At 59.5% G+C, this 22,347-nt stretch overlaps 3 protein-coding genes across 4 annotated transcripts; 1 reads left to right on the top strand and 2 right to left on the bottom strand.

Moving 5' to 3' along the window:
- Nucleotides 1-610: 610 nt before the first annotated feature.
- Nucleotides 611-5,688, bottom strand: RPUSD1 (RNA pseudouridine synthase domain containing 1). 2 transcript variants are annotated; one of them, XM_071571448.1, is made up of 6 exons: nucleotides 5,382-5,688; nucleotides 4,441-4,631; nucleotides 4,227-4,350; nucleotides 3,446-3,548; nucleotides 3,264-3,365; nucleotides 611-3,104 (listed from the first exon to the last, which is right to left on the bottom strand). In XM_071571448.1, the coding sequence occupies exons 2-6, from the start codon at nucleotides 4,620-4,622 to the stop codon at nucleotides 2,683-2,685; spliced, it is 933 nt and encodes a 310-aa protein (XP_071427549.1). In that variant the 5' UTR covers nucleotides 4,623-4,631; nucleotides 5,382-5,688; the 3' UTR covers nucleotides 611-2,682. The 2 variants fall into 2 exon arrangements, with proteins under 2 accessions (XP_071427549.1, XP_071427550.1); XM_071571449.1 differs by having other exon boundaries at nucleotides 4,441-4,580.
- Nucleotides 5,689-5,723: 35 nt separating this feature from the next.
- CHTF18 (chromosome transmission fidelity factor 18) lies at nucleotides 5,724-17,273 on the top strand. Its single transcript, XM_071571443.1, has 22 exons — nucleotides 5,724-5,854; nucleotides 6,001-6,150; nucleotides 6,256-6,382; nucleotides 6,489-6,663; nucleotides 6,747-6,836; nucleotides 6,977-7,029; nucleotides 7,272-7,413; nucleotides 7,935-8,147; nucleotides 8,290-8,387; nucleotides 9,281-9,404; nucleotides 9,532-9,665; nucleotides 10,268-10,361; nucleotides 10,438-10,536; nucleotides 10,768-10,898; nucleotides 11,485-11,647; nucleotides 11,796-12,020; nucleotides 12,098-12,247; nucleotides 12,677-12,807; nucleotides 14,371-14,515; nucleotides 15,349-15,459; nucleotides 16,105-16,162; nucleotides 16,987-17,273. Exons 1-22 carry the CDS (start codon nucleotides 5,782-5,784, stop codon nucleotides 17,121-17,123), a joined length of 2,823 nt encoding a protein of 940 aa, XP_071427544.1. The 5' UTR covers nucleotides 5,724-5,781; the 3' UTR covers nucleotides 17,124-17,273.
- A 192-nt stretch (nucleotides 17,274-17,465) lies between these two features.
- GNG13 (G protein subunit gamma 13) lies at nucleotides 17,466-19,447 on the bottom strand. Its single transcript, XM_071571451.1, has 3 exons — nucleotides 19,312-19,447; nucleotides 18,378-18,500; nucleotides 17,466-17,788 (listed from the first exon to the last, which is right to left on the bottom strand). Exons 2-3 carry the CDS (start codon nucleotides 18,473-18,475, stop codon nucleotides 17,683-17,685), a joined length of 204 nt encoding a protein of 67 aa, XP_071427552.1. The 5' UTR covers nucleotides 18,476-18,500; nucleotides 19,312-19,447; the 3' UTR covers nucleotides 17,466-17,682.
- Nucleotides 19,448-22,347: the final 2,900 nt, after the last annotated feature.

Raw genomic sequence — 22,347 nt, 5'->3', positions numbered from 1 at the left:
CCTGACTCTGCCCTCTGACAGTGGAAAGCCATTCCCCATACTGCAAAGTCCCCCTCCAGGTCTCTTGAAGCCCCTTTAGGCACTGGAAGGGGCTCTAAGATTTTCTGGAGCCTTCTCCAGGTGATCCCCCCCAGCTCCCCCAGCCTGGCTCCAGCCCTTGGAGGGCTCAGCAAATGAGCAGTGACAGCAGCTTTCCCAGTGCACCCCCTAAACCCTGCCTGTTCAGGGGCTGCCCCCCATCTCCTTGCCAGGGATAGATGCAGCATTCCCAAATGAGGAGCTTTTCTCCTGCCCCTGCTCTTCGGTTTGAGTCAATCCCTGTGGCAGAGACGAGCAGGGCACAGGATGTGGCACCCACACCTGCCCAGCTGCCTCCCCCCCCGCCATCCTCGGTGGGCTCTGCTCCCACAGCCGGGGGGGCTCTCTGGCCGCTCGCCCCGGTGGTTCCAGGCAGGGAATTGCGGCAGGGAATTGCAGCAGGGTGAGCGCTGACACCGCTGGGCTGTGCTCACACAACAGGGCCGGGCTGGAGCCCCGCCAGGTCCCGCTGGGCCGGTCTGGGCTCATTCCTGGAAGCCCCCGGGGCCGCGCTGGATTGAGAGACAGGGGGTGAAGGGCAGAGACACGTTTAATACAGAGAGGGGCAGCTACACAGGTACTGCAACGAGCACAGAACGTCACGACACACACCCAGCACGAGTGGATGCACAGCCAAGGGCCCCCTGGCAGTTCTGGCACAGAGGAGCGAGCAGGATGGGACACCAGGAAGGGCACCTGGAAAACACTCTCTGCAGGGTAAGGAAAACACCTAAACGTTTATCTCTGGTTTCTGTGCTGTTGGGTAAAGTGCAACACACAAAGGTTGAAGGTGCTGTGGGTGCAGGGGCTGCTTGACACAGCCACCAGCAAGGATGGCCCACCAGTGTCCCCATGTCCCACCCCAGGGACCACCAGTCCCATCCCGGACATTCCCCAGCAGGAACTGTTCCCCCAGGAGGGCCTGAGGGAAGGGCAGGCTCTGTCCCACCTGTGACGCTGCCAATCTCCCCTGGCACTTTTCAGCACCTCCCGTGCACGTCACCCACCTTCATTCTTTGGCAAACACGTTCACGGCCGTAATTCACAGCTCGGGGACCTGCCGGGGCTGCCTCTCCCTGCTCGGCCACTCCCAGGAGGTGGGATGGGCAGGGATGGGCCTTGGGATGAAGGAGTTGGGTCTCCCGCTCCTCCAAACCCCCCTGAGCCCTCTGCCACCACCTCAGGAGCCCGGGGCTGGCACCCCAGAGCCATGCCCACCCTGCAGTGGTGGCACCAAGGCCCAAACACACCATGACAAGCCCCCAGCCAGGTGCTGGACCATGAACTTGCACCCCCCAGCACCCACGGACACATGGGAGGGGTGATGCAATTCCCCCGGGATTTCAGTGACCTGCAGGGTGTGGTCACCCAGGAGAAGAGGGCTGTGATGTTTTATTGTCCCTCGGGGTGGAATCTCAGCTGTGTGAGAGCCATCAGGTGCATTTTCTGTGGCAAAGGGCTGGTGGGGTGACAACTCTGGACATGTGCTGATGTGCCAAAGGCCCTGGGATGGGGCTGTGTGTGCAGTGGACTCCAGCCCCTCTCTGTCCCTCCTCAGCTGTCCTGTTCTCATTTCCAAAAGTCCTCCAAGGGCTGCAGAGGATGAGCAGGGTGGGAAAGCAAAGCAGGATGGCCAGCAAAGCAAGGGCACTTCCAGAGAAGCTCTTCTGGGAATCTTGCAAAGCTGAGCACCAGCAAAGCCATCACAGCAGTCCTCAGTCTTTCCTTCAGCTTCATCCATTTCCTACTGCTTCAGAGCCTTTCCAAACTGTCCAAAGGACCTGCCTGTGGACATCTGCCAGCCAGGAGCCACACCATGGGACCCAGACAGGACTCATCTGGGTAAGCAGCAAGAGGTTCTGTCCTCTGACCCATCTCAGCAGGGGTTACACCCACACCCAGGATAAAAGCAGGAAAGGCAATGCCAGTAGAAGGAATAATAAAATCCATTAAAAAGGCTTTGGGTTGCTGGCTCTCTGACCATAGAAATACTAAAAATACCTCATTTCCAAGACCACCCATATTTTACAACCCCTATAAGACTAGATTCTTTCCTAAAAAAATTGAAAAAAGTTTAAAATCCCTTTGTATCAACTTACCTTCACCAAACCTTTAAAAACCCCATGGGTGGGCAGAGGGATGAAGGGAGTGCAAGGCATGGATGGGCAGCACTTTGGTGGCAGGCAGGGACCTCTCCTGTGCCCAGCCCAGCTCCATGGGCCAAACACCTGGAGCACTCCAGAACTGGGGGGCTGTCAGTGCACGGAGGGTTTGTGGAAATGCCCATGGCAAAGGCAGTGTTTGTGCTGCCCTGGCCGTGCCCAAGCCCCAGGACAGGGATGGAAAGCTTTGGGGTCACTCTAAGCTGGTACATGACACTGACTCTGCTGCTGAGGCCCAGAATTGGGAAAGAGGCATCCCGTGGCCAGATGGATGATGGACATTAAACAATCAACCCACCCTAATCACTGCTGAAATCTGCCTAATCCCAGCCCCAGGAGTGAGGGAGTGGCACACAGAAGGGCAGGTGTGGAGTCAGCGCTGGGCTCCGTGGGGACCCGCTGGGACAAAGATGGAGCTCTGGGCTGGAGATGCAGCTCGTGCTCACTCCAGAGCCCACTCTGCCAGCCACTGCTGGCACGGCGCCCGCCGCTCCTCCAGCTTGGTGCTGCCAGCCTCGCTCCGTGCCTCCTCCTCCTCCTCCTCCCCACCACCACTCGTGGCCTCCTGGCTCTGCTCCTCCTCCTCCTCCTCCTGCTGCTGCTGTGTCACCTTGGCCTTGAGCTCCTGGATGGTGTTGTCCAGGCGGTGGGTGACGCGCTGGGGCACCCAGTGGGCGTCCATGGCGGGGACGAAGGGGTCGGGCGCGCACACCTCGATGAGCTCGGTGCGGGTGGGGATGCGCAGGTAGTAGGCGTGGAGCATCATCCTGTAGGGGCTGCTGTCCTGGCGCAGGCTGTAGGTGAAGTCCCCCACGATGGGGTGGCCGATGGCGCTGCAGTGAACCCGCAGCTGGTGGGTGCGCCCTGGGGACAGCAGCAGTGGAAGGGTCAGGGACAGGTGACAACGCACCACGCAGCACTTGTGCCCCCTGAGCCTGGAGGGTCTCAACTTCCCTCAGCCCTTTCCAGGCTCTGGTTCCACGTCAGAGCCCCCCAGAGCTGCAGCCCCAACCCCAACCCCACCTGTGAGCGGCTGCAGCAGCACTTTGGTTACGGGGTCTCCGCTGTACAATCCGTGCTCCAGCACGATCAGCTCCGACTGGCAAGGCTTGGGATTTTCACAGCCTGCAACGAGATCCAAAGGAAGGTTGTCATCCCCAGCACGGCCTGGGGGGCTGGGCAGAGCAGGGAAGGGGGGCCCTCACCCTCTGTGCCTTCGATGCACATCATGTGGGTCATGCCCTCACTGGTGTTCTTCCCAATGGCGTAGCGGATCGTCATCCGGCTCTGGCTCACGTGGCCCCTCACCTGGGGGGCAGAAAGGTGGTTTGAGAAACTGAGCTCTGGCATGTGCTCCTCACCAACCCCACAATGACAGGAATCATGGAATCACAGAATGGCAAAGATTGGAAGAGACCACAGTGGGGTTGTCTGGTCCAACCCCCTCCGTGTTTTCCTAGAGCACGTGGCACAGGACTGTGGTCAATGACTGTGAGAAGCAGAGGCCAAGCTACAGTTCATGGAATCGTAGAATCCTGGAATGATTTGGATTGGAAAGGACCTTAAAGCTCATCTAGTTCCAGCTCTTGTTATGGCCAGAGACACCTTCCAGTAGACTGGATTATTCCAACCCTTTGTCCAATCCGGTCTTGGACACTTCCAGGGATGGGGCAGCCACAGCTTCTCTGGGCAACTTGTACCAGGGCCTCAACCCCTCATAGGAAACAATTTCTACTCAATATCCCATCTAACCCTCCCCTTTGGCAAAGGGAATCATTTCCCCTTGTTCTGTCCCTCCAAACCCTTGTCCAAAGTTCCTCTTCAGCATTCCTGGAGCCCTTTCAGGCACTGGAAGAAGCTCTGAGGTCCCTCTGAAGCTTTCCCTTCTCCAGACTGAACCCCAGCTTGCAGAGCCTTCTCTCCCAGCAGAGGTGCCCAGCACACCCTGAAGGCCAGCCCAGAGCAGGGCTGGCAGCGTGGGCTCACCAGGGCCAGGTAGGCTTTGGTCACCAGCCGCTCCTTGAAACACCTGTAGGCGCTTCCCGCCGCCGCCTTGTTGAGGGCGACACACAGGGCCCCACTGGTGGAGAAATCCAGCTGGTGGCAGAACCTGGTGAGGACACAGGAGTGGAGGAGCATTCCAGGGATCCCCGGAGTGTCCCCAGCCCCGGGCACAGCTCAGGGCACGGCCCAGGCTCACCTGAAGCCGTAGTAGGTGTGGGGGTCAGCGAGCTCGGGGAAGCGGTGCTTGAGCTGGCTCTGCAGCGTCAGCGTCTCGTACCACATCTTGCTGTCGATGCGCAGGTCCCAGTGCTTGTTGACCACGATGAAGTCGGAGCTCTGGTACAGGATGCACAGGTTGTCGATGGTGCCCGGCTCCATGGCCAGCGCCTGCGGGAGCCGCGGGGACCGGCGTGAGAGGAGGAGCCTCCGCGGCGGGGTGAGTGGCACAGGGAGGGGACAGCACCCGGCGGTGACGGGGACATGGCCAGGGTGGGCTGGGAGCAGGGCCTGGAGTGGGCACCACCTGGCACTGCAGAGGGACCGGCGCTGCTGTGGCACCAGTGTCACACTGCGTGGGACCAGAGCGACACCGATATCCCCCTGCTTGGCCGGGATGGCACCAGTGTCACCCCACATGGGTCCCTCAGCCCCACCAGTGCCACCCAGGTCGGGTCCCCCAGCCCCACCACTGACACCCCACACGGGTCCCTCAGCCCCAACAGCGTCACCCAGTTCGGGCCCCTCAGCTTCACCACTGACACCCCACACGGGTCCCTCAGCCCCACCAGTGCCACCCAGCTCGGGTCCCCCAGCCCCACCACTGACACCCCACACGGGTCCCTCAGCCCCAACAGCGTCACCCAGGTCGGGTCCCCCAGCCCCACCACTGACACCCCACACGGGTCCCTCAGCCCCAACAGCGTCACCCAGTTCGGGCCCCTCAGCTTCACCACTGACACCCCACACGGGTCCCTCAGCCCCAACAGCGTCACCCAGTTCGGGCCCCTCAGCTTCACCACTGACACCCCACACGGGTTCCTCAGCCCCACTGCTGTCCCCCAGCACGGGTCCCTCAGCCTCACCGCTGTCACCCCGCCTGAGTGCCAGAGCCACACTGATGTCACCCCGCAGCCTCACCGGTGTCACACCGATGTCACCCTGCTCGGTCCACAGTCACACCAGTGTCACCCTGTGCGTGCCGCGGCCGCGCGGGGCTGCAGCGCTCCATGCCGGCGGCGGGGATCGGCCTCCTCTCGCTGCCCACTGGAGCCGAGCTCGGGCACAGGGGACGTTGGAGAGCCCCGGCCGGCGCCCGGACACTGCCCCGCGGCTCCTCCGCCCCACCTCGGTGTGGTCGGGCCAGGCCGGGCCGGGCCGGGCGCGGCTACGGCGACTCCATCGCTCCGCCGGCCGCGCGTCGCGTCCAATCAGCACCGCCCCTCCGCGCGTCGCGTCCAATCAGCGCCGCCCCCGCCCCCGAGCGGCGCGCCGTGGCCAATGAGCGGCGGCCCCGGCGGCGCGCGGGCGGACGCGGCCCATGGCGGGCGCGGAGGACGATGAGTTCTATGAGCGCTTCGCTGCGGAGCTGGAGGTGCTGGCGGAGCTCGGAGGTGGGCGCTGTGCTGGCACCGGCACCGGCACCGGCACCGGCACCGGCACCGGCAGGGGAGGGGAGGGGAGGGCGGGCAGCGCCGTGCTTGGCGCGGCCGCGGTGCCCGCTCCGCTCCGCTCACCAGTGACCCAACCCCGCTTGCAGACGAGCCATCCCCACCCGCCGGGCCCAGACTCTCCCGGTTCCGGGGCAGGAGGCAGCCACCGGAGGAGCCCGAGCCGACCGTGCCCTCCCCGCAGCCTGGGAAGAGGGCCCGGGGCGATGCCCCCGACCCGTCCCCGCCCGAGCCCCGCAGTAGGTCGGCCCCGTCCCCGCCGAGCCCGGCCCGGGCCGCGCAGGGTGCCCCGGGACCGCCCGCCCTCAGCGGGGCCTCTCCGCTCCCTCCCCGGTCTCTCGCAGCTCCGAAGCCCAAGCGGCAGCGCCTGGAGGCCGTGAAGAAGCTGGATTTTGGTGCGGACGATGAGCTGGCTCCTGATGGCCCCTGGGATGGGGGCCCAGAGGCACCTCCTGCCCCCCAGAGCTCCAGGTTGGCCACCCTGATCCCCATTTTTAACAGGGATGAAGGGAAGAGCCCTTCGGGGCGTTCAGGGTTCCTTTCCCTCACCCCTGCTGAAGGAGTTTGGTGTTCCCAGCTCGAACCACCTGGATATGAGCGGGATGACCCCCCTGCAGACCACCCCTCCCTCCAAGAAGCAGCGGGTCCTCAGGAGACCCCCCGTGCTGGAGGATTATGTCAACGTGACATCCACCCAGGGCTCCAGGGTCTTCCTGGTGCTGAGGGACGATCCCTGCGGGACAGGGGTGGAGGTGAGGAGGGATCCCAAGTTGGGTTTGCCCCTCTGTGGTGTCCAGCTGGGTCAGGAGGGGTTGTTTGTGCTGTGTCCTCGCAGCTCCCGGATTCCCTGGGCTGGAATGCACGCAGGCCACTCCACCTGCTGGGGGTGCCTTTCTCCTACCTGAAGGAGCAGGTGGATGAAGAGGTACCACATCTCACACCGACCTTCCCACCTTTTCCCTGCCACCCCTGGGAGCCACAGGGTTGGCTCCCAAGTCCCTGTTCCCCCAAGCCATGGCTCAGTGGGGTGTTCCTGACCCCCCTGTTGCTCTCATTGCCCTCCAGCGTCGCAGGCATGTTCGAGAGGCCTCCCAGCAGCTGACAGAGATCATAAACAGGTGAGTTGTTGGGATGAAACCCCATTCTATCCCTGACATAGTTGTTGGGATGAAACCCCATCCTATGCCTGCCACCCTGCCAGATGTGCCTCACAAGATGCTTCATGAGGTCCGGATTTTTGGGACCTACAAGCAGAGGACCCTCTTTTCTCTCATCCCTCTCCTCTTGGGAAATCTGGGTGCAATTCCCAGCCCTTCCCTGACTCCCTGGGTAGTTTGGGCAAGTTGATTCTTTCTTGCAGTTGTCTTGGGAGCAAGCCCAGTGCTGAGAGCTTGGAACCTGGTGGGGACATGGATCTGGCAGCCGAGGAGGAACCTGCCCCCCATTGCCTCTGGGTGGACAAGTTCACCCCCCGGCGCTACATAGAGCTGCTCAGTGATGATGTGAGGTGCTGGGAGAAGGGGGGGCTTGGGCCTGGGGGGGTTTAGCACCTCTAGAGCTCTTCCTGATGCTCTGGGATCAGGGTGTTGCCTTTGGAAATGCTGGTCCTTCCTGGGAGCAGTCCTGAGTCCTGGAGGGCTTGGGGTGGCAGTTTATCTGCTGGAGGCTGTGGACCTTCTGACAAAGGAAACTAAAACATGACCTTAGCCAGGAATTGTGGGCTATTTTGTGGATTTTTTGAATATTAAAAGTTTTGAAGGGAATTAGAAATGGAGGAAGAGGCTGAGAAATGCTGAGCTGAGCCAGGACAGAGGAGGGACAACAGGGATGGGGCTGGTATGACTTATCCTGGGTTTCCGTGGGATAGTGGTTGACCTGGGAGGGGCAGCAACATTCCATGCTGTCCCAGGAGATGCCAGGTGGAACCCTGAGCAGGCTGTGCTGTGAAGGAGAGCCTTTCTCTGTCCTTGGCCAGATCCTTCCGAGGTTCCATGGATTTTCCCTTTTCCCCCCACACCTGCAGTACACAAACCGCTGCCTTCTGAAGTGGCTCAAGCTCTGGGACACGGTGGTGTTCGGGAAGGACAAGGCTGTGAAGAAGGGCAAGCTCAGCACTGCAGCTCATCCCCCCTTCAGCCATCCCAAGGAGCATCCAAATAAGTGGAAAACGAAGGTCCAGCTCACAGAGGAGATTCTGGATGCTGAGCTGGACCAGCACAAGAGACCCAAATACAAGGTGAGCAGGACAGGACGTTGCTGTGGTGGGTCTGGTGTCCCCTCATCCTGCCAGTGGGGTGAGGAGCAGGGTTGTCCCCTCCTTGGTGGGGGCTGGAGGAAGCCCAGCTGCCTGCTGGGCTGACCTGCCCTCTGTGCCACAGGTAGCCCTGCTCTGTGGCCCTCCTGGCTTGGGAAAGACCACGCTGGCCCACGTCATTGCCAGGCACGCGGGCTACAACGCCGTGGAGATGAACGCCAGGTGAGGCCCTGCCAGCTGCCAGCACAGGACTGCTGCACGTGGTGCCATGGCAGAGGTGGTGCTGGGGGTGATGGTGTCCCTGGGTGACTGGGTGATGGTGTCCCTGGGTGATGGTGTCCCTGGGTGACTGGGTGACGGTGACCCTGGGGTGATGGTGTCCCTGGGTGACTGGGTGATGGTGACTCTGGGTGATGGTGTCCCTGGGTGACTGGGTGATGGTGTCCCTGGGGTGATGGTGTCCCTGGGTGACTGGGTGATGGTGACTGTGGGTCATGGTGTCCCTGGGGTGATGGTGTCCCTGGGTGACTGGGTGATGGTGTCCCCGGGTGATGGTGTCCCCGGGTGATGGTGACCCTGGGTGATGGTGTCCCTGGGTGACTGGGTGACGGTGACCCTGGGGTGATGGTGTCCCTGGGTGACTGGGTGATGGTGTCCCTGGGTCATGGTGTCCCTGGGTGACTGGGTGATGGTGTCCCTGGGTGATGGTGTCCCTGGGGTGATGGTGTCCCTGGGGTGATGGTGTCCCTGGGTGATGGTGTCCCTGGGTGACTGGGTGATGGTGTCCCTGGGGTGATGGTGTCCCTGGGGTGATGGTGACCCTGGGTGACTGGGTGATGGTGTCCCTGGGGTGATGGTGTCCCTGGGGTGATGGTGTCCCCGGGTGATGGTGTCCCCGGGTGATGGTGTCCCCGGGTGATGGTGACCCTGGGTGATGGTGTCCCTGGGTGACTGGGTGACGGTGACCCTGGGGTGATGGTGTCCCTGGGTGACTGGGTGATGGTGTCCCTGGGGTGATGGTGTCCCTGGGAGATGGTGCCCCTGGCATGGTGGTCCCCGGTGCTGGTGCTGGAGGTGACCTGTGCTGCAGTGGCCTGGCACACCCTGCCCTGCAGTGATGACCGCAGCCCTGAGGTGTTCAGGACCCGCATCGAAGCTGCCACGCAGATGAAGTCGGTGCTGGGGGCCGGTGAGAAGCCCAACTGCCTGATCATCGACGAGATCGACGGCGCGCCCGCGGTGAGACCCCTTAAGACACAGACCCCTTAACTGTCACCCTGTTAGCAGCTCACCCCTGTGCCAAGAGCTGTTTCTTGCCTCTCAACAGCAAGAGGTCATCCCTCCTGTCCTTGATTTTTTCCCCAAGGCATCTATCAACGTGCTGCTGAACATCATCCACCGTAAGGATGTGGAGGGAGAGGGAGTGGCCGGCGCGGGCCGGAGGCGGCGGCGTGAGGGTGGGTTGTTGCTCAGGCCCATCATCTGCATCTGCAACGACCAGTGAGTGTCACCTGGATGTCTGGGGGGGACAGAAAGCTGAGACCCTGCCCCAAGTGAGGACCTGGCTGCTGTTGGTGTCTCCCTTTGAGTGAAGCACCTCAAATCTTGGGGATAGTTCTGGCCCCTCATGACATGAAGGACATTGAGGGGCTGGAGCGTGTCCAGATAAGGGAATGTTGCTGGGGAAGAGTCAGGAGCAGCTGGGGGGGCTCAGCCTGGAGAAAAGGAGACTCAGAGGGGACCTTCTTGCTCTCTCAATTCCCTGACAGGAGGGGGGAGCCAGGCTGGGTCAGGCTCTGCTCCAGGGAACAGGGACAGGAGGAGAGGGAATGGCCTCAAGTTGTACCAAAGGTGGTTTAGGTTGGATAGTGGGAGAACTTCATCACAGAAAGGGCTGTCCAGGGCAGTGGTGGATTGCCCATCCCTGCAGGGATTTAACAGCCATGTGGATGTGGCACTTGGGGACATGAGTTAGTGGTGGCCTTGGCAGTGCTGGGGGAATGGTTGGGCTGGATGATCTTTTTCAACCTAAACAATTCCGTGGTTAGTGGCTGGATTCCTTGCCCTGCTGGGGTCACTCAACCCTGTGCTCCCCTCCCCAGGTACGTGCCCGCGCTGCGCCCGCTCCGACAGCAATCCTTCCTGCTGCACTTCCCCCCCACGGCTCCGTCCCGGCTCGCCCAGCGACTCAGCGAGGTGTGGCACAGCTGGGTGCCCCTCCCAGCCCCTGGCTGCCCATCCCTCCCTGCTGACCCCTCTCCTGCTCCCACAGATTGCCCTCCAGCAGGGAATGCGGGCGGACATGGGGGCACTGCTGGCCCTGTGTGAGAAGACGGAGAACGACATCCGCTCCTGCATCAACACCCTGCAGGTACTGGGGACACCGGGGTGGCCTGGGGGACACGGGGTGCTCTGGACTCTGGTGGGGATGGAGGGGAACAAATCTGTCTTAGACAGATACCTAAAATACCCACCCTGTTCCTGTGCTGTTTTAACCCCACGCATGAGGCAGAGGGAGGTGCTGCTGTGTCCAGCTCTCCCCAGAGCTGTGGGCACCCCCTGTCCCTCTGTGCCCTCTCCCAGCCTCTCACTCGTGTTGCAGTTCCTGCATGGCCGAGGGCAGAAGGAGCTGAACATGCACATGGTGCAGACGATGAGGATCGGCCTGAAGGACCAAAACAAGGGGCTCTTCTCCATCTGGCAAGAGATCTTCCAGCTCCCAAGGGCCCAGAGGTGACAAAGGGGATTTGGTGTGTGTGCTGGGTGCTTGGGGTGTGCTGCTTCGTGGTGCTGTGGCTGCCCAGAGGAGCTGTGGCTGCCCCATCCCTGGAAGTGTTCGAGGCCAGGTTGGATGGAACTTGGAGCAGCATTCTGTGACTCCATGATCTGCTTGCAAGGTCTGGGGTGGAGAAACCTGAAAGGTCCTGGAAAGCTCCTTCTTCAGCAGATCTGTATCAGTCATAGAATCCTGGAATGGTTTGAGTTGGGAGGACCTTAAAACCCAGCCAGTGCCACCCCCTGCCATGGGCAGGGACACTTTCCACTCTCCCTGTCCAAGCTGGACACTCTCAGGGATGGGGCAGCCACAGCTTTTCTGGGCAACCTGTGCCAGGGCCTGCCCACCTTCACAGGGAAGAACTTCTTTTTAATATCCAGGCTAACCCCACCCTCTGTCAGATTAAAGCCATTCCAGATGGTTTTTGACTACTTCACTTAGTTCCCAGTAATTTGGCATTGGGTTTGCAAGGGTCCAGATATTCTTCTGCTGGTTCTTCCAGCACCAGGAAACTCTCAGCTCTTCCCTTTGGGCTCCCCTCAGGCACAGGATAGGAATGGACCCCTCCTTGCCAGCCCAGCTCCTGGTGGGTGATGAGGACCTGGCACACTTTGGGGGTCCCTCTGGCCTCAGCTCCTCCTCCCAGCGCTTCCACCACATCCTTCACCTCTCCATCTCCTCGGGGGAGCAGGAGAAGCTTGCCCAGGTAGGAGCAGCCATGGGGAGAGCCAGGCCCCCTCCCTCTGTGCCATCCTGGGGCTGAGCTCAGTGGGAAGCTCAGAATCCCCCTGACATGCTCTGGCAGGACCATCCACTGCCCTCCAACTGTTTAACCCACACCCCCTTCCTTGCAGGGCCTGTACGAGAATTTCCTGAGCATGAGGGTGCGAGACTCCAGCCTGGGCTCGGTGTGCCAGGCCCTGGAGTGGCTCTGCTTCTCCGACCTGCTGGGCAGGGCTGTGCTGCACGGGCAGAGCTTCCAGCTGCTGCGCTACCCACCCTTCCTGCCCGTGGCCTTCCACCTGCTCTTCGCGGCCACCGCCGTCCCCCGGCTGGCCTACCCCAGCAGCCAGCACGAGGCAAGGCCCAGGGGGCACTGGGGCAGCTCTCTGCCCCCTGGGGCACCGGACTGAGCTGTCCCTGCCCTGTGCCCCAGGCCCTGGCCAAGCTGACCCACATGCAGAACCTCGTGGTGTCCATGGTGTCGGGGATCGCGCCCAGCGCCCGGAGCCGCGCGGGGCAGCAGGTGCTGGTTCTGGAGGTGCTGTGCCTGCTGCTGGACATCATCGCCCCCAGACTGCGGCCTGTGAGTGCCCCTGGCCCCCCTCACTGCCTGGGTGTTATGTCCCCTCTGCAAACCTCCCTGGGAGGGCTGGGGGACATCCCCTGTACTGCCTCACCCAGGCTGAGCCATCTGGGATTTCTGCCCCGGATTCGGGGTTGGTTTGATGCTGCAGCTGATGCAAAGTTGGAGGGAAGCTGAGGGTGTGGTTCCAACTGTGTGGAGGGCTCCTGGAGCCCACCTGGGCTGGGCCTGGCTGAGCAGGGTTTGGGGAGCTGTCACAGTCCCCTCCCAGCACCCCTCAGAGGGCTCTGTCCCTGCTCTGGGGTGGGCGTGTGTCTGAACCTCCTGGGTATTAATTGTCCTTCCTCACATGGACACAAACACCGTGTTTCAGGCTGTGTCTGTGTTTAGAGGTTACTCTGGGTCACTGATGCTCTCCTGCCCTCCCAGGTGAACACTCAGCTCTACAGCCAGAAGGAGAAGCAGCAACTGGCAGAGCTGATCAGCACCATGCTGGCCTACAACCTCACCTACCAGCAGGAGCGCCTGCCCGAGGGCCAGTACGTCTACAAGCTCGACCCGTGAGTGCCAAGGGGGAGGAGAAGGTGCAGGACTCAGGGCAGGCCCTGGCACAGGTTACCCAGAGAAGCTGTGGCTGCCCCATCCCTGGAAGTGTCCAAAGCCAGGTTGGACAGGGCAGGGGGTGGAACTGGATGAGCTTTAAGGTCCCTTCCGACCCAAACAATTCCATGATTCCACGATGATTCCAGGACAATTAGAGCAGAAAGCTCAGGAAGGAGCTGGACCTCTTCCACAGTGTGGTCCAGCTGCCCACCACTACCTCTTGAGCTGAGGCTGGAGCAGAGCTGGTTTAGCTTTAATGGGATTAAAGGAAAGGAAGCAGCTGCCTTTGGCTCTCACCGGAGCTGGCAGAGGAGGAACTGAAGCCACCAGAGGCCTGAGGCAGCAGGGCAGAGCTGGTGCACCTGGGCACATCACACAAGGGAGGTCACTGTCACCATGGTTAGTTCATAAATTACCAGCTTGGCCACTGCTTGACCTGACTCTGGCTCTGCTTTAAGCACATCCAGAGCCATAAACTCTCAGGAGCCTTTGGAGAGGCAACACAGACCCGGCCACAGTGAGGACCAACATTAATGTCTTCCTGGCCAATGTTAATTACAGAAATGAGCCTCTGTTAAATCAAACAGCTGTATCTAATTACAGTGAAGTGCTTGATATGTTTTTTTTCCTCGTGGAAAGGCCTGTGGGGGCTGTAGGGATCCCTCCTCCCCCTGCCCTCCCTATGCCACCTCAACGTGGCCAAGGGGAGATGGTGTGACTTTGGGAGCCACTTTTTGGCATTGCTTTACTTTGCCTTTTTTTGTGAGTTCTGAGCCTGTTTCCTGGCTGTGCCCAGGATCACAGAACCTTCAAGGTCATCAAGTCCAACCATCAGGTGATGGGGACCATGGGGGTGTCACATCCCAGTGGCACCTGGAAGTTGTATCCCAGTGTCTCTCCTGCAAACAAAGCTGTTGCTGACAGCAGAACTTGTGTTTTCTCTTTATATCTTTTTAAAGCATCGATTTGGCAGCTAATTTCTGAATTACTGCAGAGCCATCTGACAGCAGACTTTGCTCCCTTTATTTTAAGGGCAATAATATCGAATAAATATTAAATATTTAGAGCTGGCAGAGGGACTGGCCCAGCTGGGGAAGTTGCTGTACTGAAACAGGCCTAACTGCAGACCTGGTGCCCCAGCCTTGTTGGGAGCCCAACTGCTCTGCTGATGCAGAATTCCTGTTCCTGGCTGTGTTTCAATGAACCATCTCCCAGGGGCACCTCGGGCACTGCCAAGGTCGTGGCGCTGCTCATGCCCAAGCTGTGCTGTGCCCGTGGTGCTTGCAGGGGAATCTGTTCAGCACAGACCCGGTGCCATTTCCTCCTGCTGCTTTAAACCCACGATTAAACCCCCCTAATCCCTCCTGCATTCCCATTCAGACCCTTGGAGAGGGCAGTGCTGGGGAAATGGAGGCAGCGTGGCAGGGGCAGGGCTGGGGGGCAGGGCAGGGCTCCCTGTGCCAGGCTGCAGGTTGGTACTGATATGTTCTTTCTGGCCCTGCTCCCTGTCTGTGCTGCAGCAATGTGGAGGTTGTGTGTCGCTTCCCAGACCTGCCAGCCCGGAGGCAGCTCAGCTACCAGACCAAGCAGCTCATTGCCAGGGAGATCGAGCTGGAGAAGATGAGGAGGATGGAGGCCCTGCTGCAGGCCCGGAGCCTGGCAGAGGTGGCAGGGGGGCTGTGTTTCTGGGGGGTGCCACCACGCCTGGGGGTGTGGGGCAGATCCCCAGGGATGGCCTGGGCACGTGGTTTTCCCAGAACAGCCGTGGCTTTCAGTGGAAATCCAGGATTAGCCCCCCCGGCAGTGCTTTGCCTGCACATCTGTGCTGGGGTGCTGAGCCCCAGCTTGTGCAGGAATTCTGGAGGGAGATACTCACTGTGGGTTAAAGCTTTCAACCCTTCAGCTCTTTTAAGGGGAGGGTTGTGCAGAGGTGGGAGTTTTGGGGCGGAATTTGGGTTTGGCTGTGCTGTGTGTGTGTGGGGGGGAGGTGACCTGCTCTTCCCTGCCTGCACCTTCCCTTCCTGCTTCACTTCCAAAGGTCCCAAAGCCCCCAGGAGGAGCAGAGCTACCCTGCCCACTGCCAAAACCCTCCTGGAGGCAGGAGAAGGTGGAAAAGCCTGAGAAACATCTCGAGTGCAGCTGGTGCCTGCCCCGGTGCCAGGGGGATAATTAGTCCCTGAGAGCCCCTTGTTATGGGAGCAGAATTCCCAGGGGATATGTGGGGCAGAGATGCTGGAAAAACATCCCAGGGCTCCTTGTTTACGTGGTGCTGACTGTCAAGTCCCAGGGAAAGGGACTCCAGCTGGGGCTGATCCAACGTGCTGCTGCGAGGCAGAAAATGGTGGAAAAATCCTTTCCAAGCCGTTGGGATGTTGTAATTAAATCTGGTGGCAAATAGAGGGGGTGGGTGGGATGGGATGGGGGGCAGGGGCTCCATGTCCAAACCTCGAGCTCAGACACCCCCAGGGAACCCTTGTTCAGGTCTCTCCTCCCCACAGGATCCCAGGAATGGCCTCGGGGAGCAGCGAGGGGACACGAGGCCGTTGGGGACCCCCAACCACCAGCAGCGCCTGGAGCACATCGTGCAGAGGGCAGCGGTGCAGGACAAGGTGAGGGGCTGCAGCTCCTGCCCCAGTTCCCCCAGCACTCCCTGGGCTGCCAGAGACTTGCTGGCTCCACTGGAATCTGATGGGTTTAGCCCAATTTCTTTTAATAGCCCAGTTAGCACCGTGTGTCCTGTAAAGGCATCCCTGGGATTGCAGCTGTGGGATGAGTGGGATCTCGGTGACATTACAAACCCATGAAGCTTTCAGGGCTGGGGGAGGAAAGAGATCTGAGTATTTGGGTTAAAATAGCTGAATTTGGGGTCCCTGGAAGCTGCAGGTTGGGATGGGCTGCTTGAGGGTGTGGAAAGAGGTGCATCCATCCACTGATCCCACCCTGGGCATCCCTGCCACCAACTCTCTCCAGGGCTCAGCTTGCAGCCCTTGGTTGGCCTTAAACCCGACTTTAGCAAGATCAGCTTCACATCGTGTCTTTTCCCCTGGATTTGAATGCTCTTTGCATCCCACTGGCCCTTCCTGCAGGATTTGCATTTGGCTCCTGCTCCCCTTGGAACTGCCCTGGGGGGGACTGAGCCTTGCCCAGAGAGAGGAACTTTCTGAACTTTCTGTGGTTTTGGCCATCTCTGAAGGGGAGCTGGAAGTGCAGAGGCTGCAGAGCCAACTCACCCTCCTGCCCTTTGCTTTTCACAGCCTGAGACGGACTTTTTTGGGCGGCCCCTTCAGCGGAAACAGGCGGTCCCTGACTCGGGTGGGTGGCACAGGGGGGTGGTCCCTGCCCCAGGGGGGTGGTCCCTGCCCCGGGTGGGTGGCACAGGGAGGGTGGTCCCTGCCCCGGGTGGGTGGCACAGGGAGGGTGGTCCCTGCCCCAGGTGGGTGGCACAGGGAAGGTGGTCCCTGCCCCGGGTGGGTGGCACAGGGAAGGTGGTCCCTGCCCCGGGTGGGTGGCACAGGGAGGGTGGTCCCTGCCCCGGGTGGGTGGCACAGGGAAGGTGGTCCCTGCCCCGAGTGGGTGGCACAGGGAGGGTGGTCCCTGCCCTGAGTGGGTGGCACAGGGAGGGGTGGTCCCTGCCCTGGGTGGGTGGCACAGGGAAGGTGGTCCCTGCCCTGGGTGGGTGGCACAGGAGGGTGGTGCCTGCCCCGGGTGGGTGGCACAGGAGGGTGGTGCCTGCCCCGGGTGGGTGGCACAGGGAGGGTGGTCCCTGCCCTGGGTAGGGGACAGAGGGACAGGGTGGCCATGGGTGCTCCTGGGGAGGTCCCTTTATTGCCAGTGCCCACCCCAAAGAGGGCTCTGTCCCTCAGCACCATCTCCAGAGTCATCAGTGGGGTGGGGAAGGGGAAAATGGGGCAAACAGACCCCAACAGAACAGGCACAGGGTTCCTGTGGGCAAGTCCATGGATTGTGGCACCATCCAAAGGGAGTTCTGGGGTGTGTAAGTGTTGGCAGCCCCTGGGAGCATCAGCTCTGCCCTCCCAAACCCACCCCATTCCTGGCAGCAGCTCCCTGATTCCTCCTGGGCACAGGTTGTAACTGAGGATTTCTGCAAGGTTATGAGGTGGGTTTTCCCCCTGCAGCCCCTCAGACCTCCAAGGAGGAGTCCCTGGAGAACCAGCTGGGCAAGGCCGTGGGGAAGAGCGACGTGTGGTTCCGCTTCAACGAGGGCTTTTCCAACGCTGTCAGGAGGAACATCTACATCAGGGACCTGCTCTAGCAGGGCAGGGATGGAGCCAGGAAACCAGGGCTGCAACTGAAGGCACCACCTGGAGTTTGGTTTTCTAACCCATGCAGGGGCTGTGTACCCATGAGCTTTGTTTAGGTTTTTTATTATGCAGTTATTTTGTGTAAAAAATAAATATGTCTTAAAAAAGAATAATGAAGTATTGTTCTGTTTATTTCAGTAGTAAACCTTTAGTTGTCATATTATGCCTGTTTTGCTGCAAACTGGTATATCCTACAGTATACAAAAGTATTTAAAATCACTGAAAATGGTTTCTTTTTATAAAAGTTTTCTTTACAGGTAGCAAAACGTGCCTGTTTGATGGCAGAGGGGAGTGAGGTCTGGGATGAAGCTGCAGCAAAACCCTGGAGAAGCCTTTGCTGCTCCTGCCCCCCAGCACTGCCCACCCTGGGGGGCTTCCCCGTGTCCCCCCAGATACAAAACTACTTCTACTGAAAAGAAGGAGACAGGTGAGGGAGGGTTTTGTTCAGGTTCTCATATTGGAACTAGCTAATTAAAAAGTACATTCAGCAGGGGCTGCAGGGGGGACCCCTCAGAGGATGGTGCATTTGCCTTTCTCCACCCAGGGGTTGTTTTTCATCAGCTCCGGGTTCAGGAAGGGATCCTCGGGAATGCCGTCCTCGATCCACTTCACGAACCTGCCGACAGGGAGGAGAGGGCTGGGCACGTGCCAGGGGTGCAGGGCAGGGGCTGTGTGGCAGCAGAACACGGATGGGGGGCCCAGTGCCCAGGGTAAATCCTGCCCCAGTGTCTGGGGTGCCCCCTGATCCATTGGGGAATGGTGCTGGGGGGACACTGGGGTGCCCCTCGCTCAGCTGGAGCAGAGAGGGACAAACCAAGGAGGGAAAATCCCCACCCAGGACTTGGTTTGACAGGTTTAGGTCTCTCGAGCTCTGGAAAGGAGGGAGCTGCACACTGGGGGACTCCTGGGGGTGCCAGGGGCTCCCATGGCTGCTGCCACATCCCAGCTGGAGCTCAGGCAGCTGGAAAGGGGTTGGCACAGGGGAGCTTTGGGGAGAGGAACAGGGGGCTCTGGGGACACCAGTGGGTTTCTGCTGCTGGGGCTTGGAGGGTTGGAAGATCCAAAAAGGGAAAAATCTCATCTGGGGACCCCTGGAGGATTTGAGGGGGGAAGTTTGGGATGGAGAAGACCCAGACTCTGCTCACAAGGGCACAGGGATGGGAAGGAGGATGGGGGAGAGGTTGGGAAGGTGGGCACCCACTCACTCAGGTATTGTCTTGGAGGACATCTCCCTCTTGTAGGCCAGCTGGTACTTGAGGCTTTCCACCTCCTTCTTCCACTGGGGCAGGTCCCACTCATCCATGGCGGTGTCCAGGGGTCCTGTGGGGCTGGGAACGGGGACAGTGGGGTTGTGTCCTGCCCTGACCCCCCAGAGAGGGATCCCCCAGGGTGGGGACACATCACACTCAGGGAGGTTTCCAACCCCTCTGGTGGCTCCAGATTTTGGGGGTGTTCTGGTGAGGCCAAGGCTGCTCTTACCTGTGGGTGTGAGGCTGGCATGGGGCAGGTGCCCAGTGCCCCCCTCTCTTGTAGCTCAGGGGCACATGCAAATCCCAGGGAACCAGCCAGATTTGACTGAAATTTGGGTGGTGCATCGCTTGGGGTGGGGAGTGTCAACAGCCACCAGAGGCTGTTTGGGGAGGTGGTGAGGGGGAGTTTGTCCTTTTCCTCACTGTCACAGTGCCGAGTGGGCCAGGAGGGATTTTGGGCACAAAAAGTTGGTGGCACAAGGGGTCCCTCCCCTGCCCGTGACCCCAGACCCTCCAACGCCCTGGCTGGGGTGATGATCCCCAGGGATGCCCCCGCGCCCGATCCCATGCCCCAATCCGGGATGCAAATCCTGGCAGAAAGTCAGGGAAGGGCTGGGGGTGCTGGAGGGGGATGAAACGCACCCCCAGACGGCACAACTCAGTGCCAGCTCAGTGCCAGCCCCGCTCCAGCACAGCCCGGCAGGTGCCTGGGCTGCCCCAGCTCCGCTTCCCCGCCGAGCATCCCGGATAACCGGGCGGGAGGAGGATGAGCCCCGTGCTCCGATCCCTGGAGGAGCTGGGGAGCAGCTTCCCCATCCCTGCTCCAGCCATGCGGGCAGCAGCCCTGGCCAGGAGCGAGCCCCGCGCCAGGAGCGAGCCCCGCGCTTACCTGTGCCGGGGCAGGAGTCAGCGGGGCCGGGGCGGTCGCGGCGCGCTCGGGAAGCCGCGCTGGCCTTGCCGTGTCCCTGCCGAGAGCGCGTCCCTGCCTGGTGGCGAGCCCAAATCCTCTGTGTAATCTATTAATGCACGGCTGGTCCAGCTGCCTCCGCCACGGCAGGGGCCGGATAATGGGAGCGGCCTCCCCCCGCCGCTCCCGGGGGATTTGGCTCCGCGGAACGTGAGCGCCCGGCATGGGGGCACGGACTGGTACCCGGCGGGGGGGCTGCCAGGCTGGGGTTATCCCGGATCCCTGCATGGCCCTGAGGGGCCTCAGGGAGCGGGGATGTGTGGTGGGACACAAAGGAACCCCAGGGAGGCTCTACATCCCTGCCTGCATCCCTGGCAGCATCACTGCCTGCATCCCTGGCAGCATCACTGCCTGCATCCTTGGCAGCATCACTGCCTGCATCCTTGGCAGCATCCCTGCCTGCATCCCTGGCAGCATCTCTGCCTGCATCCTTGGCAGCATCCCTGCCTGCATCCCAGCTTGCATCCCTGCCTGCATCTCTGCCTGCATCCCAGCCTACACCTCTAGCAGCATCCCTACCTGCATCCCTGGCAGCATCTCTGCCTGCATCCCAACTCATCCCTGGCAGCATCCCTGCCTGCATCCCAACTCATCCCTGCCTGCATCCCAACTCATCCCTACCTGCATCCCTGCCTGCATCCCAACTCATCCCTGCCTGCATCCCTGGCAGCATCCCTGCCTGCATCCCAACTGACCCCTGGCAGCATCCCTGCCAAAGCCACCCCCAGGCTCTCCTGCTCTGCTGTCCCTGGATGTTGTGGCTCTTCCCGTTTTCCTGGAGGGGCTGGAGGGGCACCCGGGGAGGGAGTGGGGAAAACCCGGGCAAGGGAAAGGAGGAATGAACGGCCCAAGTGAGCAGTTGGGACTGAACATATGGCAGGGAAAGGGCAGGGTCAGCACGAGGGGAAAGGGCAACGCTCCAAACTATCGCTGGGGGATTTCTTGGGAGGGACAAAGCCCTGGAAGAGCCGGGAATGGGGAGAACAGGATGGATGCAGAACCAGGGAAGGACACCCTGCCCATCACAAGCGAACTGCGGGAAACACAACCAGGGTTGGCACAAAGCAGCAGTGCCCAAATCCCACCCCAAAGCTCCGCCCTCCCACCGGGGCCAAATCAGAGCCATGGGCTGGGCTGGGCTGGAAGGGACCAGAAACACCATCCAATCCCACATACAACAGAATTTATATCACATTATATTTATATTAATTAATATATTATGTTATATTCAATTAAATATTGTATAGGATATTATACAATAGCATATAATACTATTTCATATAATTTTATCATATTATTTTATGTTACATCATTATATAACATCACATTATATCCTAATTATTATACTGCATTATATTTTATTTTTATACTATCTTTTATTTTATAATTCAATATATATAATATTTTTATTTTATGATATAAAATGTATTATATTACATATTATTTTATATTACATTGTATTTTATATTTCATATTTATTTTAGGATATCATTATATAATATTATTTTAAATTATTTTTTTTATATCACATATCACATTGCATTATATTTATTATATTATATATTATATTTTAGAATTATGAAATGGGTTGGGTAATTCATTATATATAATATTTTTATTTTATGATATTAAATGTATTATAGTATATATTATTTTATATTACATTGTATTTTATATTTCATATTTATTTTAAGATATCATTATATAATATTATTTTAAATTATTTATTTTATATCACATATCACATTGTATTATATTTATTAGATATTATATTTTAGAATTATGAAATGGGTTGGGTTGGAAGGGACCTTAAAACCATCTATTCCCGTGATCTGCTCCATTCCATTCCATCCATTCCCTGTGTGCAGGTGCCCTGAACAGGCTGGTGCTGATCCAGCTCCCTTTGGCTCATCCCTGTGGGATAATCGATGGGAAGGCAGCGCCTTATGAGCCTCCCTGCAGGCTCCTGGAGCAGGGCCGGGATCGATGGAGCTGCTCCTGGAGTGGGGATGGAGCAGGGCCGGGATCGATGGAGCTGCTCCTGGAGTGGGGATGGAGCAGGGCCGCGATCGATGGAGCTGCTCCTGGAGTGGGAATGGAGCAGGGCTGGGATCGATGGAGCTGCTCCGGGAGTGGAGCTGGGCTGGATCGATGCAGCTGGTCTGGGATTGATGGAATGGAGTGGGGCTGGGATCGATGGAGCTGCTCTGGGCGTGGGGATGGAGCTGGGCTGGAATCGATGGAGCTGCTCCGGCACGAGGGCCGGGATCGATGGAGCTGCTCCGGGACGAGGGCCGGGATCGATGGAGCTGCTCCGGGACGAGGGCCGGGATCGATGGAGCTGCTCCGGGAAGTGGGACCGGGATCGATGGAGCTGCTCCAGGAACAGGGCTGGGATCGATGGAGCTGCTCTGGGAAGGGGGCCGGGATCGATGGAGCTGCTCCAGGAGGAGGGCTGGGATCGATGGAGCTGCTCCGGGACGAGGGCCGGGATCGATGGAGCTGCTCCAGGAACAGGGCTGGGATCGATGGAGCTGCTCTGGGAAGGGGGCCGGGATTGATGGAGCTGCTCCAGGAACAGGGCTGGGATCGATGGAGCTGCTCCGGGACAAGGGCCGGGATCGATGGAGCTGCTCCAGGAACAGGGCTGGGATTGCGGGAGCTGCTCCAGCCCACCCTGGTGCTCTGCTGTGCCTCCCGGGGGTCCCTGGCCAGCTCAGCGATCCCAATCCCAGTGGGATTATCTGCCTGTTGACATCAGCCCTAATCTCCCTCTCTGCCTCCCCCCAGCCCGGGAAAGGCTCGGCTTTAATGGCCAAACAGCCCTGGGGGTGGGTTATTGGATTTCCATGGATTTTCCCTGATCTGACAGCAATGAGTGGATTGGGGGACCCCAACCACGAGCCCGGGGCGTTCAGGTCCATCTCTCCTGCAGGAGCTCATTTCAGGAGCAGCTCC

Source organism: Pithys albifrons, chromosome 16 (genome assembly GCF_047495875.1).
Source record: "Pithys albifrons albifrons isolate INPA30051 chromosome 16, PitAlb_v1, whole genome shotgun sequence".
NCBI lineage: Eukaryota > Metazoa > Chordata > Aves > Passeriformes > Thamnophilidae > Pithys > Pithys albifrons.
The sequence above is the reverse complement of the archived record's forward strand: the minus strand, read 5'-3'. Positions and strand labels throughout refer to the sequence as shown.

Bases quoted from the DNA above. Each gene is read 5' to 3' on its own strand.
- RPUSD1 (XM_071571448.1), bottom strand. From the start codon at position 4,622: ATGGAGCCGGGCACCATCGACAACCTGTGCATCCTGTACCAGAGCTCC. The intron at 3,549-4,226 runs GTGAGCCCACGC...TCTGCCCCCCAG, and splicing joins CCAAAGCCTACCTGGCCCTG to GTGAGGGGCCACGTGAGCCA. The intron at 3,366-3,445 runs GTGAGGGCCCCC...ATCTCGTTGCAG, and splicing joins GTGCATCGAAGGCACAGAGG to GCTGTGAAAATCCCAAGCCT.
- CHTF18 (XM_071571443.1), top strand. From the start codon at position 5,782: ATGGCGGGCGCGGAGGACGATGAGTTCTATGAGCGCTTCGCTGCGGAG. The intron at 5,855-6,000 runs GTGGGCGCTGTG...CCCCGCTTGCAG, and splicing joins GGTGCTGGCGGAGCTCGGAG to ACGAGCCATCCCCACCCGCC. The intron at 10,362-10,437 runs GTGTGGCACAGC...CTGCTCCCACAG, and splicing joins TCGCCCAGCGACTCAGCGAG to ATTGCCCTCCAGCAGGGAAT.
- GNG13 (XM_071571451.1), bottom strand. From the start codon at position 18,475: ATGGATGAGTGGGACCTGCCCCAGTGGAAGAAGGAGGTGGAAAGCCTC. The intron at 17,789-18,377 runs GTGAGTGGGTGC...CCCTGTCGGCAG, and splicing joins TCCTCCAAGACAATACCTGA to GTTCGTGAAGTGGATCGAGG.